The 19,130-nt window shown below is 38.5% G+C and overlaps 1 protein-coding gene across 6 annotated transcripts in view; it reads left to right on the forward strand.

Annotated features, from left to right (window-relative positions):
• The window catches only part of LOC134539289 (metallophosphoesterase 1), a 162,982-nt gene extending 146,348 nt beyond the window's left edge, over positions 1-16,634 (forward strand). For 2 of the 6 annotated variants that reach the window (XM_063381176.1, XM_063381177.1), the window contains exons 3-8: positions 4,053-4,271; positions 5,345-5,507; positions 6,995-7,126; positions 7,902-8,027; positions 9,613-9,895; positions 11,097-16,634. In XM_063381176.1, coding sequence (XP_063237246.1) covers positions 4,053-4,271; positions 5,345-5,507; positions 6,995-7,126; positions 7,902-8,027; positions 9,613-9,895; positions 11,097-11,260 — 1,087 coding nt within the window. In that variant the 3' untranslated portion in view covers positions 11,261-16,634. Of the gene's footprint in view, positions 1-1,571; positions 1,897-1,923; positions 2,214-4,052; positions 4,272-5,344; positions 5,508-6,994; positions 7,127-7,901; positions 8,028-9,612; positions 9,896-11,096 lie in introns of those variants that run through there. The other 4 variants (XM_063381181.1, XM_063381182.1, XM_063381178.1 and 1 more) reach the window with 4 other exon arrangements.
• Positions 16,635-19,130: the final 2,496 nt, after the last annotated feature.

Raw genomic sequence — 19,130 nt, forward strand, 5'->3', positions numbered from 1 at the left:
TACGTGTGTGTTTTTATTAATAAGGCGTCCTGGGAGGCCATAACAGCCCGGGGAGTCCTTTGTCGACGCATCCCTGCCTGCAGCCACGAGGCCAGGAACCCCGCCCTTGAGAGCAAAGTTAATCAAAACATTTCTAATTCACGTAAAATCCAGATCAGGCAACGGGGACGGCGTCAAATGTGTCAGGTACACGAGTGCCGATATCAACCGCATAACTGACTTGTTCGCTAAATTTAATTCAGACTGTGGCTCACACAGGTGAGCCTGGCCTCCGCTCGGCTTGTAATTTACGTGATTGGCCGCCTCCAATCGCCACCCCAACCGAGACAGGCATTAGGGTATCACGTAAGAAGCAGTGCCTTTCAACCTACGTAGTTTTACAGTGGAATGTGTCGTGTAACTTCCTTTGTAAGGTATCGTGTAACTTAATTTGTAACGTGTCGTGTCACTCCGTATGTAATTGCAAACATTCTTACAGGGCAGGCTATGCCCAATCAGTGTGCGCTGCGCAATTAAAAGATGTCTCAGAAAACCAGTGTACATTATTTGTTGTAAGTACCGCCGACGACCCTAGTAGACCACACAAGGGGCCAAACACCCATATCCACATCATGGTTAGAGCAGCTAGCCTGGCGCCCACCCGAAGAAACACCTAAAAGCCACATATCTGCTAGGACACACGCCCAGTCTCGAGCATGAGACCCCGGGCGATGGCACTATTAGTGTGCGATCTGTTGAGTTGATTTATAACTGGAACTACAGAAACGCTATCTGTAGTTTTAAGTTAACCTAAGAAACAACTAGGGTGTTAACAGCGCTACCTGGCGATGTATTCTTAACACCCCTTCGAGAAAAAAGAAGCTGTACTCATTCACGGAGTGTATAAGAAAATATGGCAGAATTCCGCCTCGTCCTTTAAAGTTATGGCAGATTTCCGTTATGGTACTTTTCTGCCTTTTTTGAAGAGGCCTGGCGGAATACTCTCATTATGGTAGTCTTTCGATACGATAGTGATCCGCACCCAGGGGCGCAACAACTAAATTTCCAAAGGGTTGGCAACATACCTTTTTATAAAGAATCATCGATCCCCCCTATTGAATTGGGTGGTCCGGGGGTCCTCCCCCGGGAAAAATTTGTATTTCAAGGTGGAAAATGGTGCTATTTAAGCAGTTTTATTATCTAAAAATTGATTACACAGCACTTTATTTGCCCCCGTTTGCCCCCACTTCACGGCTGTCTGGAGGGGGGAGGGGGCAAAATACCCTTGCCCCCCCCCCAAGTTGTTGCGCCCCTGACCGCACCCCCTCAAACCCCCCAAAAAAGCAATTTTATTGCTCAGCATTTCTCCTTCTGAAAACTCTGAAAAATCCTCCCCATGCATGTATTACATACTACATGGCTACTGTGTACAGCTGTTTTTCATCTTTTTTGTGTCAGCGCAGGACTCAAAACTTTCTTTGAGGTGGTTCGGTTGCCTTTGGGAAACGGGTTTTAAGAACTGTATTCGAAGGAAATCGCTATTTTTTTTTTTTTTTTGGCAATTTTAATTCATACTTAGTAATCATCATCAAATGTGTTCAATCACTTGTTTAGGAATATTTTGGACGTAGCATGATGGCGTCTTTTGATATTAAATTCCGGTCATGTGTCTATAGGAATTGTGTGGTGAAAGCAAAGTATCTGTCATGAATAAAGAGCTAGATTAGCAGTAACAGATCGTTGTTCGTTGTTCTATAGCGCGTCAGCTGTGATGAGTTTTTATTTACGATCGTAACCGTGGAAAAGATATATAATTATTTTTAATAAAAAATATTCGCATGAATTTACAATTTTTTAACTTTTATCTCGTCATTGCCGTCCAAAAAAACTTTCAATGGTTAAATTTCAAAAGTTTAGGTAATTGTAATGCATTAAAATGACACAGTAATATATGTTGATTGTTTATTTTAAATGTTTTGTAGTTTCGTAGAAAATAGCAAGCGGCAAAAATGCAGAACAGTAAAAATTACAAATACGATTCTTAAAAATTATTTTTTAGTATGCTGTTACAAGGTTATGTTGGACATTGTTGTAGTGATTAGCACAACTGAGTACTTTTATATAGATATTTTTAAAAATATCTTCTGTTTTAGCTAGACACTTTCTGTGTGTTTCTATATAATCAAAATTATTAAATTTCAAGGTTAGCGACTTGTCCGTAAAAAAAAAATTAGGTAAATATTTACCAAAAATTATTACCTAAATCCCAACAATGGTGTTCAGGAATACTACATACATTCGTGTATTTTACCTGAAAAGAGTTTTAAAAATCCTACTGATTTCTGAGAAATTACTGTTTATAGGTTACATTAGGTAGCCTGTTTGTATGTTTGCTTTATTTTTTATTAGTGTAGCAGAGACTGTTTTCCAAGTCTATAAGCTGTAGATAAGCATGTAACAAATTATAAATAATATAAAAAAATTATATATAGAAATTGGTCTGATCACCTGTGCTTGCTATAGTGGCGTAGGTTTGTGTTGTTTATTTATAACATATCTGAGACTTTTCATTAAAAGATTGGCCTGATTGTTGATGCTGCCCTGCTGTTTACTTGATTCTAAGTAGTTGATCATGATGCTGTGGTTCTCCAGAGTTCTTAGGAATACTGTGTAGCCGAGGCTGTTTTCAGAAAGAAAGGGATGTTTAATATCGGTACATTATGGCTCGGGCCAAGACTGTTTTCCACTCTTAATTGTTGTCAAAACAATTAGGTTAAAAAAACTAATTAGGATGGAAACAGTCTTGAGTTACTGGCATTAAATATTACAATTTTTTTATAAAACAGCCTTGACTACACTTTGTTCATAAGAATCTCTGGAGAACCACAAGATCAAGTTGCAGGTAGTATCAAGCAAACAGTAGGTTGGTGACAACAATCAGCCCTTTCTCTCAAAGAAAACAGTCTCAGCTATGCTAATAAAAATAAACCACATCATGGCCACAGCCGCGTCACTGCACAGGCTACCCAATGTAACCTAGAAACAGCAATTTCTTAAAAAACCAATAGGAATTTTAAAATGATTTTCAGGAAGAATAGAGATAGTTCTTTAGTGTTGTAGATTACCATACAAATAATATTATTATTTTCATCATGAAAAGGGCACTAAACTTGAAATTTATCTTTTAATGTCATCTTGTACTGAGGAACTTTATTTTTTTGTAGAGACTGTGACAACTCTAAACTTACAATATTTTTCCATTATTTTTTTTCTTGGTGCTAAAATGACATTGTGGATTATAAAAAAACTACAGTAGGGGCTTACCAGTGTTTGTTGGAAAGTAGGTAGGAGTTATCCTCCCACTTCTGTCTCCCATTCCTTTAAGGTTTCTCCTTATGTGCTTCACACCTCTCACCTCAAACAAACCACTCCATCCCATTTCCTGTCCTCACCAGGATTAGTGTTCCAATTTTTCTGTTAGTTTCCACTCATTCTGTATCTTCCATGCATAGTCTCTCCTCCCTCTGTACCGCCCTCTAAACAACATATTTCCTATCATTCCTAGCTGCCTTTTTACCCTTCTCCTCTGCAACTTCTCCCATCCCAGCTACTTTTTGTTTCTGTTATCAAACTTTAAATACTATTTTAAAAGGGTATTTTGAAATTCTCCATAGTATCCTTCCACACAGTAAAATCATTTCTCCGCCCCAGATGTGGGACCACAGGAAAGCAGTATTAAGTGTAAAACGAGACGGGTATGCACGAGACCTGTACTGGTGCACCGCCCCTTTCGACTGAGGGTAGGGGCAGAGGGGGGGGGGGCAAGATTCCCGGTCGAGTTTGGAAATTTTTTTTTAATGCTTGAGGTTCGGCCTGATAAGACAAAAAATTAATGTCGATTTTTAATATAACTCATAGGAGATCTTATAAGTACGCACAGATCATGTTTACAACTATAGTCTTGATAATTTTTACAGTCTTGAGTATTTTTTTAATTTTTTATTTTGTGCGTTTGGAAGTTGTAGATTGAATGGTCGGGAGGGAAGCAGAAGAATGGGTGGTGGTGTGTGCAGGAGGAGCCGCGGCAAGGTGATGCTGGCGGTGCTGGCCTCGGCGGTGCTCTACACCGAGGTGCTGAGCTACTGGCTGCAGGCGTGGCTCTGGTGGCCGCGGCTGCACTGCGAGGGCGCCCGCTGCCTCGTGCTGCTCCTGGTGGCAGACCCCCAGCTGCTGGGCGAGCAGTACGAGGCCCCCTTCCCCAAGGGCGCCCTCACCCGCTGGGACTGCGACAGGTGGGCCCCGTCGCTCCGGCCGGCCAGCTCCTTAACCCTGCCGTTCACTGGGCACTAGAGACCGGAAAAAGTCGCGGGTTCATTTCGTGTTATGCTAAAATTCAACTAATTACACCTTAGTGCGGCTTCTGCCATTGGTTCACTGTTAATCTGGAGGACTGAGGGCCAATTAGAGACCCTCACTCATAGAAGTGTCGAATCACAGGTTACCCAGTCGAGACGACCCACAAGTCAGCGGCCGATGTACAGTTGGCATTTGCCCGAGTGTGTAGAGGATATTGGAGTCCATCCTGGAGGTCATTGAACCCGCAAATTTTTCCGGTCTCTACTGATCACCTTCCGGCACCTGTAACCTAGAGGACCACAATGGTTCGGTTGCGTGGTCATGTTACTCGCGTCCCATCCGGGGTTCAGTTCCCATCGAGATCACACAGAGGTCTTTCGCAAGTGACACACAGCAGCTACACCATTTTCCTAAGCACATTTAGTCCGTGACTGCCTGATTATTGTCTCATCAGTCATCACCCCTCACTGTTTTGTTACGAACCAGAGGTCAGCAAGATGTTAAGCTCTTATTCATTGATTTACCCAGTCCGTCCGTAGCAGTTTTCGCAAATCATTTAATGTAAGTGGTGGGACAGTGTAGTTTAGACCATGGTCCGTTATGTTTATAATATCCAAGACTTACTTGTGTCTGGTATCATCTCTTATCACCTTGCTGTTGACTAGACATTAATATCAATTTAATTAAATTTAAAAAAAAAATTCTCAGATTTCTTATTTTATGAAGGTTAAATTTAATCACTGCTGCAAGTATCAATGGGAGAGCATAGAATTATCTCTGGCGTTACAGAGGGTAATGTTGTATGCCAAATATTGTCTGTAAACGGAGATTCATCCCAGCAATCTTGGGTGTTTAAAATATCAAGCCCCTCTTGACAATCATGATCATTAAAGAATATGTAAATGTTGCAGATATGAACATAGATGCTCCAAGCATAACAAGCAGTGATATTTGGCTGTGAAGTGCAACTGCCATGTTTGGTGAGGTGGTACCCCGTGTCGCCCGACAGGTACCTGTCGAGAACGTTCAGCAGCGCGGTGGCCCACGTGCGCCCGGACGCGGTCGTGTTCCTGGGGGACCTCATGGACGAGGGCAGCATCGCCAGCGACGAGGAGTTCGGCCGGTACCTCCGCAGGTTCCACAGCGTGTTCCGCGTGGACCCCGGCGTGCAGGTGACTCCCGGGTCGTCTCCCTCGCACAGTACCGTGTTCCCGGGTTCCCAGAGACTTCGAAAAGTAACAGAACTACGGGACTGGTCATGAAATTCGTGGAAAAACCCCAAAATAAGCTGTAACGGTGCCGGGTGTCACAGCAGCGTTTAGTTAGCTTGCATTTTTTTTTTTTGACCCATCGTTTCAGTTAATATTCGCACATTAGATATATGTGTTGCCCTGAATATTAGTCGGCTCGCATACAAGTCAAAATTGCTTTTCAGTTTGAAATTTGAGGGGAAAAAAATTGGTTGTCTGTAAAGTCGGTTTACGGACAATAGTTTAACGTAACAACATCATAACAAAACATTGATGAAAAGATTGCATACTTTTATGAATAAAATTGAATCGTTTTTATTGAATTATCACTATTTTGTATGGATACAAAGAAGGAGTGAAATGAAATCTACAATTTAATTGATAAATTTACTTTTATTTGCACTCATTAATTCAAATATGTTTATTATTTTAATGAACAGATTATTTTAACTATAACTTTTATACATGTTTGCTATTTAACTTCTTCCAATCTGTGTTATTCTGTTAAGGATAGAACGATGATAGGAAAAGTAGGAAACGAATAGGAGTGTTTCAAGTTTAATGTGCCTCGAAAAAGTCAAATCGATGGTTGTTCCAATCGAGTGGAAGAGAGATAGATGCGGCGCAAGTGTACAATGAGCGTAACGGGACAATGTGCGTAACGAGACACTTTTTCGTGCATGCAGTCTGCATTCATCGATTAATTAGACGTCACGTCAAAAAATAGTTTATTTTAAAAACATAAAAAAAAAATTCTTGCTTACAAGTGATCTAATGTGCTTCTTGGGAACCAGTCGTACACCAACCGGATGAGTGATGACACATCTTTAAACAAAGTTTATACATAATTATTTTACAATATGCAACTCATCAGCTTGTATGTTATAAATGTGTTATTTATAAAAAGAATATTGCATAATTGTAAAAATTAAGAAAATTTCTGACATGCTTGATAAAATAGGCATGTTTTTAACGTGTTATGTGTGGTGTATGTATTTATTGTGTATAAAAAATATTATTTTCTTGCGATTTCTGAAATGTGTTAAAAAGCATCATCTTTTTCTTTCAAAATTTCAAACTATGTTTAACGGGAGGCATTTGATACCACCTGAAATCCTCTGGTTTTGTGTCACCTCTTAAAATTTGAAATTGGATTTTGACACTGATTGTGTGCTGCAATAAAATAATTTTTGAGGTAGATGAATGATAAGTTTATGGTAAAGGTGACTAAAAAAAACGTGAAACATAGAATGCTGTTACACGGCGTGGAAACTCGGTTGGAGTCGAGAGGTCGGGGCGCGTCCAGTGATCCTCGGCGTGGGCCGCGGCTCCCAGGGACGGCACCGCGACTTGAGCACGGAGCTCCGCGAACCAGTTCTCTGATTTGTCCCGTTGCTCTGCCGCCACAGTTGGTGTTTGTGCCCGGGGACAACGACGTGGGCGGGGAAGACGAACCGCTGACCCTCGACAAGTTGAGGAGGTTCGAAAGGGCATTTCCTCAGCCCGACGTCATCCAGTTGCAGTTCGCCGACGTGCTGAAGGTTTGCTCGTCGACTTGGCTCTAAAGCGTTGTGCTGTACGGCAAGAAGTAGTTCTAATGCTAACTTTAAGAATAATTTTAATTTGGTCATCACAGTTTTTTTTAGCTAAGCTCTTTTATTTAGGTTTTTATTAATTCGTAGCAAATTTCTGGTATTTCGTATTTTTTAGGGGACTCACATTGAACTTAATTATAATTTTATAAATACAGTCAAAGCTGTATAAAAATAACCCTGAAGGGACCATAAGTTGTCACTTTGTAATAAAGAGATTTTTAATAACCAAACTATCACAAAATTTAATCACAATTTTTATATAATTTCTAAATAAAATTCAAATGAAGTTAATAAAACTTGCACACAGTTTTTTACCGCACTAAAAATTTTTAAATGATCAAATTAAATTTTTTTTTATAAACTATGTTTTTATAACGGACTAAAAATTATAAAATAATTTCTCTAATCCTTATGAAGGATAAACCCATATACAGATTTCGAACTTTTTCTAAATTATCCTGAAAATTCATACTTGGCAACTTTTGATAGCTATTAAAATACTTGTAAGATTGGAAACGAAAATCATGGGGTGCATGCAGCAGATAATTGATGCATTAATAGCTCAACTAACAATTTTATTGCACCGCAAATAATGTGAACCGATAATTAAGTTCTTTTATTGACGGCTACTCTCTACACTCTTTATAGTTATGTATTGCGTGTGCCCCATGCTTTTCCTGCTGGAAGTGCTTGTAGTCATTGACTGTTGTTTGTGTCGCAGGTGAACAGGTTGTCATATTCTGTTCCGAAACCTGAACAGTATGGCGTGTCATTGGTAGCGAACAGGACGCGCATCGTTCTCACCCATCTGCCTTTACTTTTCTTACCGTCCGCATTCGTCCAACAGGTACGTCAGCCTTTGACACCTTCGGAGTGACACACAGCAGCAAGTAACTCTGTGCGAGTGAATTACCAGTCTCCCACAAAAGCGATCCAAATTCCATCCCCGGCAGGGGCAAATCCAGATTTTTCGCAAGTGGGAAATGTGGCAGACATTGTCATGGGCCGGTGGGATTTTACTGTAGTTCTCCGTTTTACCTTATCTCTCCCCCCATTCCCCAAAATTCATTCCATCTCAATTTCTACATTGTACACTGTTCAGTGGGTCTGCATTTCACGACAGTCACAAAGAAGTCCCAGAAATAAACAGTAACAGTGCTGGAAGTCAGGGAGCATGTTGCTAACTTGTACTTTGATTTTTGATGCTTCACTTCGGTGTGTAGTCACACATCAAATTTGTATAGTTGGAGACTGGCCACTTAAATCATGTTTAAATTATGTCTGAAAAGATTTTAGCTTTATATGTACCATAAAAATTGGCACATTCCTAAGAATAGAAGATCTATTTAGGAATATATTTAATTTTGTTTATAAATATTTTAAAATTCTTTGTGTTATTAAAAAGTTATAAGAAAGTTTTTCAAAAGAAAAATTGGTCCACCAAGAATCAGAGTAAGGGGGCACAAAATTGGACTCGCAACGTTCAAAAAGACTTGGGGTTTGAATTCCAGTCGGGCCATCCTGATTTTAGTTTCTTGTGGGTTCCGCAGTCACTCCTGGCTTGTTCTCTGCTGCAGTTTCAATGTGTTGTGTTTGCTTCGTGTGTCTGGTGACTAGCTTCTTACCAGCATGGGGAATTGTTATACCAAAGTTGCTGTTCCCCCGTGGAATAAGTGTGTCCGCCCCAGACCGCGGCTTTGCGCTAGACTGCCGTTAGGGTCTGGCATGCATTCACGTGCCAAAACCATCCCAGAAAAAAAAGTTTAACGAAATTAGGTTAATTTTAAAAAAACTAAATACGTGGCACTTCCTTAAATAAAACAGGGCTTATACAAACCATTTCAAATTTATCAATAAATGTTACACTCTTTCATAAAAATATTTTATATATGAGTCCTTGTATGTATGTATTGGTAATGAATAATAAAAAAAATTTATTTGAAATTGAACATAAAATTATTCACGAATACAGTGGAGTCACACTAATACGAACTAATTGGGATTGAGACCTGTTCGGATCACCATAGTTTTGCATTAGCTGAATAATTGCTGTGATACAACAGCGTGTAGTAAAATAAAACCTTTGTAATCTTTAGGTTACCACATAACACTATCCGTAACACTTTCAAAAGGCACAAAATCAAACATCTTACAGACTGGGTCAAGAAATCAATTTTTTTTTAAATACAAAATATTCAAGTGTTTTGAAATTGAAAAATAATTTTTACCCAAAACTCTTTTGAACCATCATTATTTTTTTATGGATTAGCGGTGTCCGGACTAGTGGTGGTTATAGCGCGCACGCCCTAAGGGGCAGTGTCCTTGCTGAGTGCCTGGTCAAGAAATAATTTTTTTTTTAAATAAAAAAATATTCAAGTGTTTTAAAAAATATTTTTTTTTGGCCGAAACTCATTTGAACCATTGTGGTGTAGGGTACTGGCGGTGTCCGGCAGCGCGAGTGCGTGCCGACTGCGCAGGTGTCGGCGCAGCTCCGTCCCCAGCTGATCTTCTCCGCGCACGACCACAAGTCCCTGCACGCGGCCGCGGACGCGGGCTCCGGCGAGGAGCGCGTGCTGGAGGTGCTGCAGCCGTCCGCCGGGCGCTCGCCCGTGTACCGCTTCCCGCTGGGGCGCGCCGCGCTGCACGAGGTGATGGTGCCCACCTGCTCCTACCGCATGGGCGTCTACCGCATGGGCTACGGCGTCGCCGCCATCGGTGCGTAATAGCCACGATCAAGTTCACATTACTTTAGAGTCAAACTTCATAAGGTTTTTCTTCGATATCTAGAATTATTTTTGAACTATACATAGAGACCGGAAAAATTCGCGGGTTCAGTGACCTACAGGACAGACTCCAATATCCTCTACACACTCGGTCAAATGCCAACTGTACGTTGGCCGCTGACTTGTGAGTCGTCTCGACCAGGTAGCCTGTGATTCGACACTTCTACGAGTGAGGGGTCTCCAATTGGCCCCTAAGTCCTCCAGATTTAACAGTGAACCAATGGCGGAAGCCGCACTAAGGTATAATTATTTGAATTTTAGCATATAACACGAAATGAACCCGCAAATTTTTCAGGTCTCTAACTATATAGAAAGAATATATCAAATTTTAAATTTAACTAAAAAATTTTCTTTTGAGGGCCCACATTAGTAACATTTTTTTTTTGTAAAACCAATCATTTAAAAAAAAAATATCAGAATATTAATATAAGATTATTTAATTTGCAATGAGATACACTCAATATCTTACTTTCAACATATTTTGTGTACATATTCAAGCGTCTTCATACAAATTGATGAAACGTTTGAGAAATTTAACTGTGCTTAGTATGTAATTATTATTATTACGTATGTTTGAATATTTATGGTAAAAAAAAGTAATACACTAATTTAATCATGAAATTAGTTTTATGACAAAAAAAAAAAGAATACTTATTCAGTTTCTAAATGTTAATATGTATCACATCCATCTATATTTGCATAGGATGATCATGAATACACAGTGCATTTGAGTTTAGGATACATTAAAAACAAAATCTATCAATTCAGTTCAAATTCACAATTGAAATTACTTAAATATTAGTTAGAATTTCACCATGGCAAAGCTCATGCATGATGTAATTAATCCTTTTCATTTCAGTTTCAGCATTAATGCTGATGCAATTTTTTTTTTAATGTTTTATCTTTAAAAAATGATAATAGTCGAGAAAGTAGCTGTTATTGGATCTTTAAATTGAATAGTATTGGCGGTATTGCATATTATTTTTGGCATATAACGAAGGACTAGGTACTTCTCATAGGTTTGGAAACCTTTTTCAGTAGTAAGTGAACTTCAGCGAAGCACCCGTTTGAACGGAAGCTAGTCAACTGTAGTTGTACAGAGATGGGATGACGCCGCCTCGGTGTGGTTGCAGACGCGGACAGACAGATGCTGAGCTACGCCGTGCTGTGGCTGCCGTCGCGCTTCGCGCAGCTGCTGGTGTACGCGGTGCTGGGCGCGGCGCTGGCCGCCGCAGCGTGCACGGCCTGGCTGCGTGGGCTGTGCTGCAGGTGTCAGCGCGGGCTGGTCGTGGCGTAGCGTGCCCCCGCCCTGCCGTGAAGACTGCGAGCTCCGTGAGTGCGCTACTCGGCTGTGAGGGTTTTCTCGCGCCCTGGCTCCGTTGTCGGGCAGCTTCTGACGAATCAGACTCGGTTAACAGTACAGGAATTTAACGCTGATGTGCATCATATGGTGAAAATGGGTTAGGAGGCGCATGATTACTACCTGGAGAGAAATTATTTGTTTTTTCCGTTAGAACTGTTGAAACACCTAGTTTGCGAGTTGGATGTTGCTTGGGCTGTGAAAGATTTTGCGCGTGCTTAAATTTGTACAAGTTCTAGTGATAAAAAAAGTGGGTGTAATTATTAATTATGCCATGCTTTGAAAAATTTCCACATTTTTTTTTCGTGGTACTTGAAACTGTGTACATACTATGTAAAATATTATAAACAGAAGAATGCTGTCATCGTTTTTACAGTACGGCATTTCAGCAGTTCTACTGGATATACAAGAACCTTGTTAGGAATCATCCTACCTCATCTTCAGTCTATGATGTGCAAGTATTGCGCTGGACAGGTGTTATATGCATGTCCTGCGTAATTTGTTGTTTCCACCCAGATGCCAGTTGGGGGAAAAAAACTCAACTGTCGTCGTTTCGTACCTGTATAAGTACCTAGTAGTGTTCTGTGTAGCACTTGTTCTGACTTCTGATGTTCACTAACACCTGCAAGATTCCAGAACGTCTGTAGCTCTGACTATGATCAGGTAGTTCTAAAAAAAACTGTGTCAGAGTCTGTGAATCATTTAGGATGAGAAACAATTGTTGTCTGTTTCTTTTACAATGTTGTCACTTTCCACTGTTGTTGATAATTTTGGTAATTTTTCACTGTTGTTGATTTTGTTTTAGTGTCAAACACAACTTCCAAACCATAAAATGTGCTATCTTTCTGTTTATCACCAGACTGCAATGTGTGTTCATCGTTTGCTTCTTTATAAGAAAATCAATTTGATGGTTTTGTTTTAGTATGTATTTTGGACTTTTATTAAAACCAATACTGACCCCAATATTGGATATCAGAAGTACTGTTGGCTACTTAGTTTGAACTGGAGCCATTTTCAATCTCACAAGTTGCCTGCTTTTATGGCAAATGTTGGGACCAACATCTGTGGTAGCCAAGGAAACTAGGTATGTACTTACTTACCTTTTCTTTTGAAAAATTTGAGAGAGACTTTTTTTCTGTACAAATTGCAAGTGTAGTCTTGCGGTATGGTCCTTAGCAGATAAAAATGTATTTTGAAACTGTTTATTTAGAGGTTGCGATGGTGGAATGACTCATATGTTGATATGTTAATGTTAAGTTGGCCAAATGAGATTGTGGTCAGGGGCTGTATATCATATCTGTTTGTTAAAGACATATTTGTGTTCTGAAAAAACTTAAACAATTTGGTGTGTTAGAAAAAAATGGATGGTGATGATGTTCCAGTTTTATTTCTAGAAAGTTTTTTGTGTAGACCCAAATGTTTTTCTACCGTATTTACCCGTGTATGGGTCGCACATTTTATGCTGATTTTAGTTTCAAAAAGTGTAGTGCAATCCTTTAGTGAGTTTTTCACTTTGAGTTTAAAAAAAAATTGCACTGTGTGATCAAATATGTGTTCATTTTTAATAATTTTAACTCCATGAGTAAGTACAGTATGTTTAATCAAAATATTTCAGCATTCGCACGAAGCTCCATTAGCAGCACAGTTTGTTCTATGTTTGCCGTGATGTGTGTGTTGCACTGCAAGATGAGGAGGGGAAATGTAAACATATACCAGCCAGAGAGACAGCATGTGTGAGGCCGTGTGGCAGTGTTGACGGTTTTCCCCTCCCTCTCTTCTTCGTAAATGTCCCGTGAACTGGCAGCCACACAATTAACGTGTCTATCTCGACATGTGTCATGATGCGACTGTGACCAATCATTATTGTTTTTTTTTTTTTTCATGAGATTTCCCAGCTTTCAACTGAACATACCGTGATGTTTATATTCCTCCAGCCCCGCTCAAGTTTGCCGGTAACCGTGAGTGCTAGTTTTTATAGAAGGAACTGACAAAACGCCGCCTCTTCTTTCCTGGCAGCAAGGAGATAGATAAAAAATAAAATACAATAGACGGGAGGGAAACAAGGGTATGAAAAATAGGCAGACTTCTACTTTTTATTTTTGGTTAAGTAGTGCATCGGTCCGGGGGGGGGGGGGGGGGGTCGTAAATATGGGAAAGTGGGTCGTCTCGCACCCTCACGTAGTAAACAAAGAAGACCTGAGGGTCAACACCAGTGCTGTATTTCTCACGCGCCAGCTAAGATACGGAACGCAAAGACACCAGCATCCACGGAACTTTAGTGTGAAGACAGATATACGATGCGACCTTACGATGAAAATGTTAGGTTTTTATGCTCAAAATGATAAATGCGACCGATACCCTTCTGCGGGTAGGTACGGTATGTTAGGTCGTGGTGGTAGTGGTGAGAACGCTAGGCTACCCATGCTTGATTGCCGACAGGGTCACACCGCGCTCCCCTCAAGACATGGCCGTGAGCCAGTGGGTTGTCTCGTGGTGCTCCTGTTCCCTTCATCTGTGATCACCTAGGTGTCAGTGAGATGGTTAGCCCCTTTCATTGCAGTCAGCATATTTTTGAATGTTCCTGAAGGTTACATACATCACAGGTGTCCAGGTCACTCGTGTCTCGTCAAATCCCTGAAGTAAACAGTAACAGTCTGAAAAGTCAATGGAACTTTCATTTTGAGCAGCCTTTAGCTAACTTTTTTTTTCATGCTTCTCACTTTAGTTCATAGTTGCACATAAGTATAAATAGACTGTCTACTTAAATCACCTAGAAATTATGACTGTAAAAATTTTGGGTTTCTAATATGAAAATCGCCATGTTCTTGCGGAATTGTAGTTCTGTTTGTGTTACCTATGTTTAATTTTTTTTGTATGTAAAAAGGTAAAAACTGACCATTTGATACAAAAAGTTGTGAAAATATTATATTAAAAGGTCTTTAAAACGTACTGAAATTAGTTTACCAAATATTTGACTCCATAAAAGAATTATTTTATTGGTACTTTGTACTGCCATGTATATTATTTTTAATTTCTCTTGTGTTGAGTTGTCTCAAACCGCCAGGAATAGTACGTTGCAATGTGGTTGTTTGCTAGTAGTATAACAACATAAATTAAGAGCATCCAGAAGTGTTCCTGTAGTCTTGAAAACTCGTGTGTGGAGGACTCGGTCCATCGTAATAGTGAAGTTCTTGCCCTGTAAAGACTCTTGAGCTCATATTCCTACTGTCCAAAGCAGTGGGTACAAATCATGATTTCACTGTAAGCAATGGCGTAGCCAGGATTTGTGTATGAGGGGGTGTTAAGAAGCATGCCCCCCCCCCCCCCCCCCCCCCCCCCTCCTCACCGTATTAAAGCGTGGTGGGTCCGGTGGTCCTCCCCCGGGAAAATTTGGATTTTAATGTGTAAAATAATGCTATTTTAGCAGTTTTCGGTACTTAAATTTAAATATTGTAATGGTAAAAATTTTATTCATTTTAATATGAAATTTGTTTGAGTGATGAATAATATATTAATTAAAGATTTGGTTCCCTAAACCCCCCCCCCCCCCCCCCCCTGGCTACGCCACTGACTGTTAGTAAGTATTATTTTAGAATTTAATGTTTGTGGTAAATGTAATCATTACAACTGTGTTTGTGCATGAAGAATTTGAAATGTCGTAGTTTATAACTTAATTGCAATATGTGTGTACAATTGCTGCTTGATTGTGATACTTAGTTAATGGTTGCCATGCAGTGAAATCATGATTTATTATTTGGCCCTATTATTTTTACATTCCACGTGATAAAATTTTTTTGGTACAATATTAAAAAAGACATTAGAAAATACATAGTTTGACCATGTATTTACTTTTTACTACATTTTTTATTTTGAGTTATTAAAATAAACTTAAGGTTTCACTGTGTGTTACTAATTACTATATGATGTGCAATCAGTCCTAGATGTACTCTGATAATGGTTGTGATTCAAAACGAATTGCTAGTTTGTAAGTTATGTATTGTGTAAAATTTCGCTACATAAAGACATTGCACTTTAAAATAATTATAATAAATCAGTGTTACTGAAATTTTACGTATTTATGATAAAGACAGTGCCCAAGATTTCACTAGCCTGTGGTTAGAAACTTATGCAGTAATTAGTAATATTAATATAACAATAGTTACAACATTTTATCACTTTTACCACAGAATGGAACCTCATTACAAATACCTCAATTAAACTCTTAACAAGATGATTTACATTTGTAAACAGTTCAATATAAAGTCTTTTCATCGAGGACTATTTTCAGTTAAGTTGTAATGAAATGAGATTTCACTGAATGGTATTTTAAATATTTAAGTGCAATCATACATAATACTTATGTAATGCATTAACGAGATTTCACTTACTTGATGGTGATGTTAATATGAACAGGATGTATGTACAGTACATATTTTGTAATTAAAATTAGCTTAGGGTATTGTTACACTTCTGGCTGGACGTGTTAAGGTGGATTTATTCGACTTTGTGCACTTAACTGAACTGACAGCATCGCAATGTGTGATGAGACCTGGTTCTACACAGACCAACTCCAGTGCTGATAGACCAAATGTAATAATACTTTTTAACTACACGTGCTGTGTTTTTTTGCTCAGCAGTTCACTTTCATAGAAACTAAATGTCCGTTAGCATCAATGTTTTCTGATTTCATCACAGTTCAGTATAAGTCGTACACTATTTCTAAAGCTGAACCCAAGAGCTTCCACAAAAAAATGTAATACCAATATATGCAAGCTTTGCAAACTTAAATCACAATTTTTATAGACTAAGAGAAAATTTTGATTCTGATTGTGACTTAACATAATAATAATTTATTCTTTGAGTATTTCTTGTAATGTAACTTTTTTGTAAAATGTGTTTTCAGTTTTTAAGGAAATGCATTTTTATATCTAACTATAATGCAGGAGTTTTGTAAATAGAATTCGTAATTATACCAGCTTTAGAGACTTTAGCTCGTCCTTTCCATCTTGCATAGAAATCATGCCATATTTCCACACACGTCTTGGAATACAGTATTATGAATGTTCACCTGTAAATGGCATAGTATGTGTTTTTATATATATGTATATATATTTCATTATCAAGCATGTTACATTTAAGACTTAAAGACATTTGAACTAAATAACTAGCAGAACAAATTTATTTTGTAATTTTAATGCCAAAGATGTTACATTGTAATCATTTACTGTAGTTTTAATTCCATATTATTTTATAGTTTTAAGGCCACATTTTGCAATGTATTTTCTCAATAAAATGTAATTCCATTTCCAAATGATTTTTATTTATTATGGAAGACCATTTGCATGCTTAACCTCGAAAATCTTTACTTTTTTTTTAACTTATTTTTTAATTCTACAAATATTTTTTTTTATTCTTAACCAATTTTTTTATTTCATTAGTGAAATATAGGTGAGCATTTTTTTTCTCGATGTTAGTGTTTAAATGTGTTTGTTAGACAGCTAAGCACTGTTATTGAACTGCTGGAGCGTATTGGCGAGAGATACAGCGTCTTCCTCTGTTCGTCTGCCGTGTCTGGCCGCAGGGCACCGCGGCTGATGTGCTCAATGGCACCTTGTGCCCAAGAGCATTAAGGCCCGTTAACGGTAGGAGTGTCCCAAATTGTGCCCAGCGGATACCGATCGCTGATTGGTCTACGTGACACGTGACCTTGTGATGTCATGGATGGTATGGACAGTGGGGTCAGTACATTTTGTCAACTTGAACTTTTGGTCCCAATCTTTGTCTTTTGATAGCACAGGAGCCGAAAAACACTCATGATATTTTGCAATTTCTGCTTCACGTTTCAAATATGTGCTCTTAAACAGATTGGACGAAATTTGGTTTGTGCATGATTAATGCACAAAAACATTGAAAAACAGTTATTTTGGCACTCTGGTGACTACTTTAGAAATCAATATGTTGACACATCGCAGTTGTAGAAAGGGTAGTTTTCCGTGTAACGGTACAATGGCATTCACATAAGGATAAGGAAACGGACCGCACACAGGCTCAGACTGTTGTCGACGGGCCTTTGACATCTTTAGTTGTCTTAGTTTTTAACCAGCCATGAGTGTGTCGGTCATGACAGTGCATTGTGTTAATTAGGAGTAGCAGCTCTCAAGTATAGGGATATGTATGGAATTATTTATTCACCGTAGTTGTCGATAGTTTCTATTGATTTTTTTTTTCCTGTGATTTCCTGCATACCATTGTACCTCTGCTAGTACATAGTTATAAGTGAGGAAAATATATTTTGGTGGGATTTTAACATCAAAAAAATTTAAGTAGAAGATTGTTTTGGAGGGTTTTTTTAAAAAAAAATATTTTAGGAAACTCGAGGGAATTCTTACTGTAGGTTGCGGGCTGAGTCACTTTCAATTTTTGCTCCAGTGCAGCGACACTGAAGAGATGCATTTTAGTGCAAGCGTAAGTCTCGACACCTTTGCCGAGACAGTTTTGTTTGGGAGGCGCGACGTGACGCAACTCCCTGCGTACACAGCGGCTGCCCTCTGGAGTCCGGGGTGAGTCATGCTCTCGGAATGCAAGGTCGCGCTCTGCCCTCCGCCTCCAGTCGGCCAGTTGTCGGCGACGCGCCGGGCTCAATGGTGTGCCGGAGATTTCACTAGCAGGTGAAGTATTTTGTCATCACTTTAGAACAACATTTTCTTAATCAGGGTTTTTTTTTTTTTTTTGTGAAACAGGGTCAAAGTATATTATATTGAATTACACGTTTAATTTAACTGAAATGTATTTTTTCATTACAATGAGGTTGATTTTAAGCAGTAAATCCCAATTATTCTTTCATAAATTGAATTTTCTTCTGAGTACATGCACTCTCATCTCTAAGTGATTATTCCCAAAGTGGCAAAAAAGAATAGGCAAATATATACAGCTACTTTCCAGTAAATAAATTTTTTTCAGTATTTATCATTCGTCGATTTTCATGTTTTAGTTGATTTTAAAACTTGTCTTTATAAAAACTACTAGAAACTAGTGCTTAAACATAGAAATTCAGAAATGGTTGGTAATGCAACAAGTGGTTCAGCGCAGGAAATTCTTTTATTTGCAAATTATTATATAAAAAAAAGGGGGGGGGGGGTGGTTCCTCTATTATCAACTTGTTCAGTAAAAAGTTTTCTTTCAAAATATTTCAAGAAATTATTAATGTAACTGTTAAAGAAATTTATACATACAATGCAAGATTGTTACATTAATATCTAAGTTTAAACTTAAATTCCAGTAATTCTCAATTTTTGAAATTAGGATTTATTTGTCACTTTTACTGTAAGAATTTTTTTAAGATAATATATATATATATATATATTTTTTCCTTTTGTAATATTTTGAAGTTATTTTTATGGCATACATTTGCACACAACTGCATGCTTAAGCAGTTAATCTTAACTAACATAGAAACAGATGTTTAAAAGTAAACAATAAATGATAAGAATGGGTGATGTTTCCCTTATATTTGTATGGAGACTTATGACTCATTCTATAGCATGATTATTTGTTTTTATATTACGTACTTAAATTTTTTTTAATGTAGTATGTATGTCACCAATATCCTTGCCTGTAGCTTCACACTGTATCAGAATGCAGAAAATTTTCAAACAATAAGTGTCAAAATGAGATAATAGTGTTGGAATTGCCATATGTTTTCTTCCTCTGCATAAAAAGCACTTTTCAAACATCATGCTGGCCCATCCGTCAACAATTAAGATCTCGCCAAGCTTTTGACTGACAAAAGCAACAAAGAAAACAACCC

This window comes from Bacillus rossius, chromosome 15 (assembly GCF_032445375.1).
Source record: "Bacillus rossius redtenbacheri isolate Brsri chromosome 15, Brsri_v3, whole genome shotgun sequence".
Taxonomy (NCBI): Eukaryota; Metazoa; Arthropoda; class Insecta; order Phasmatodea; family Bacillidae; genus Bacillus; species Bacillus rossius.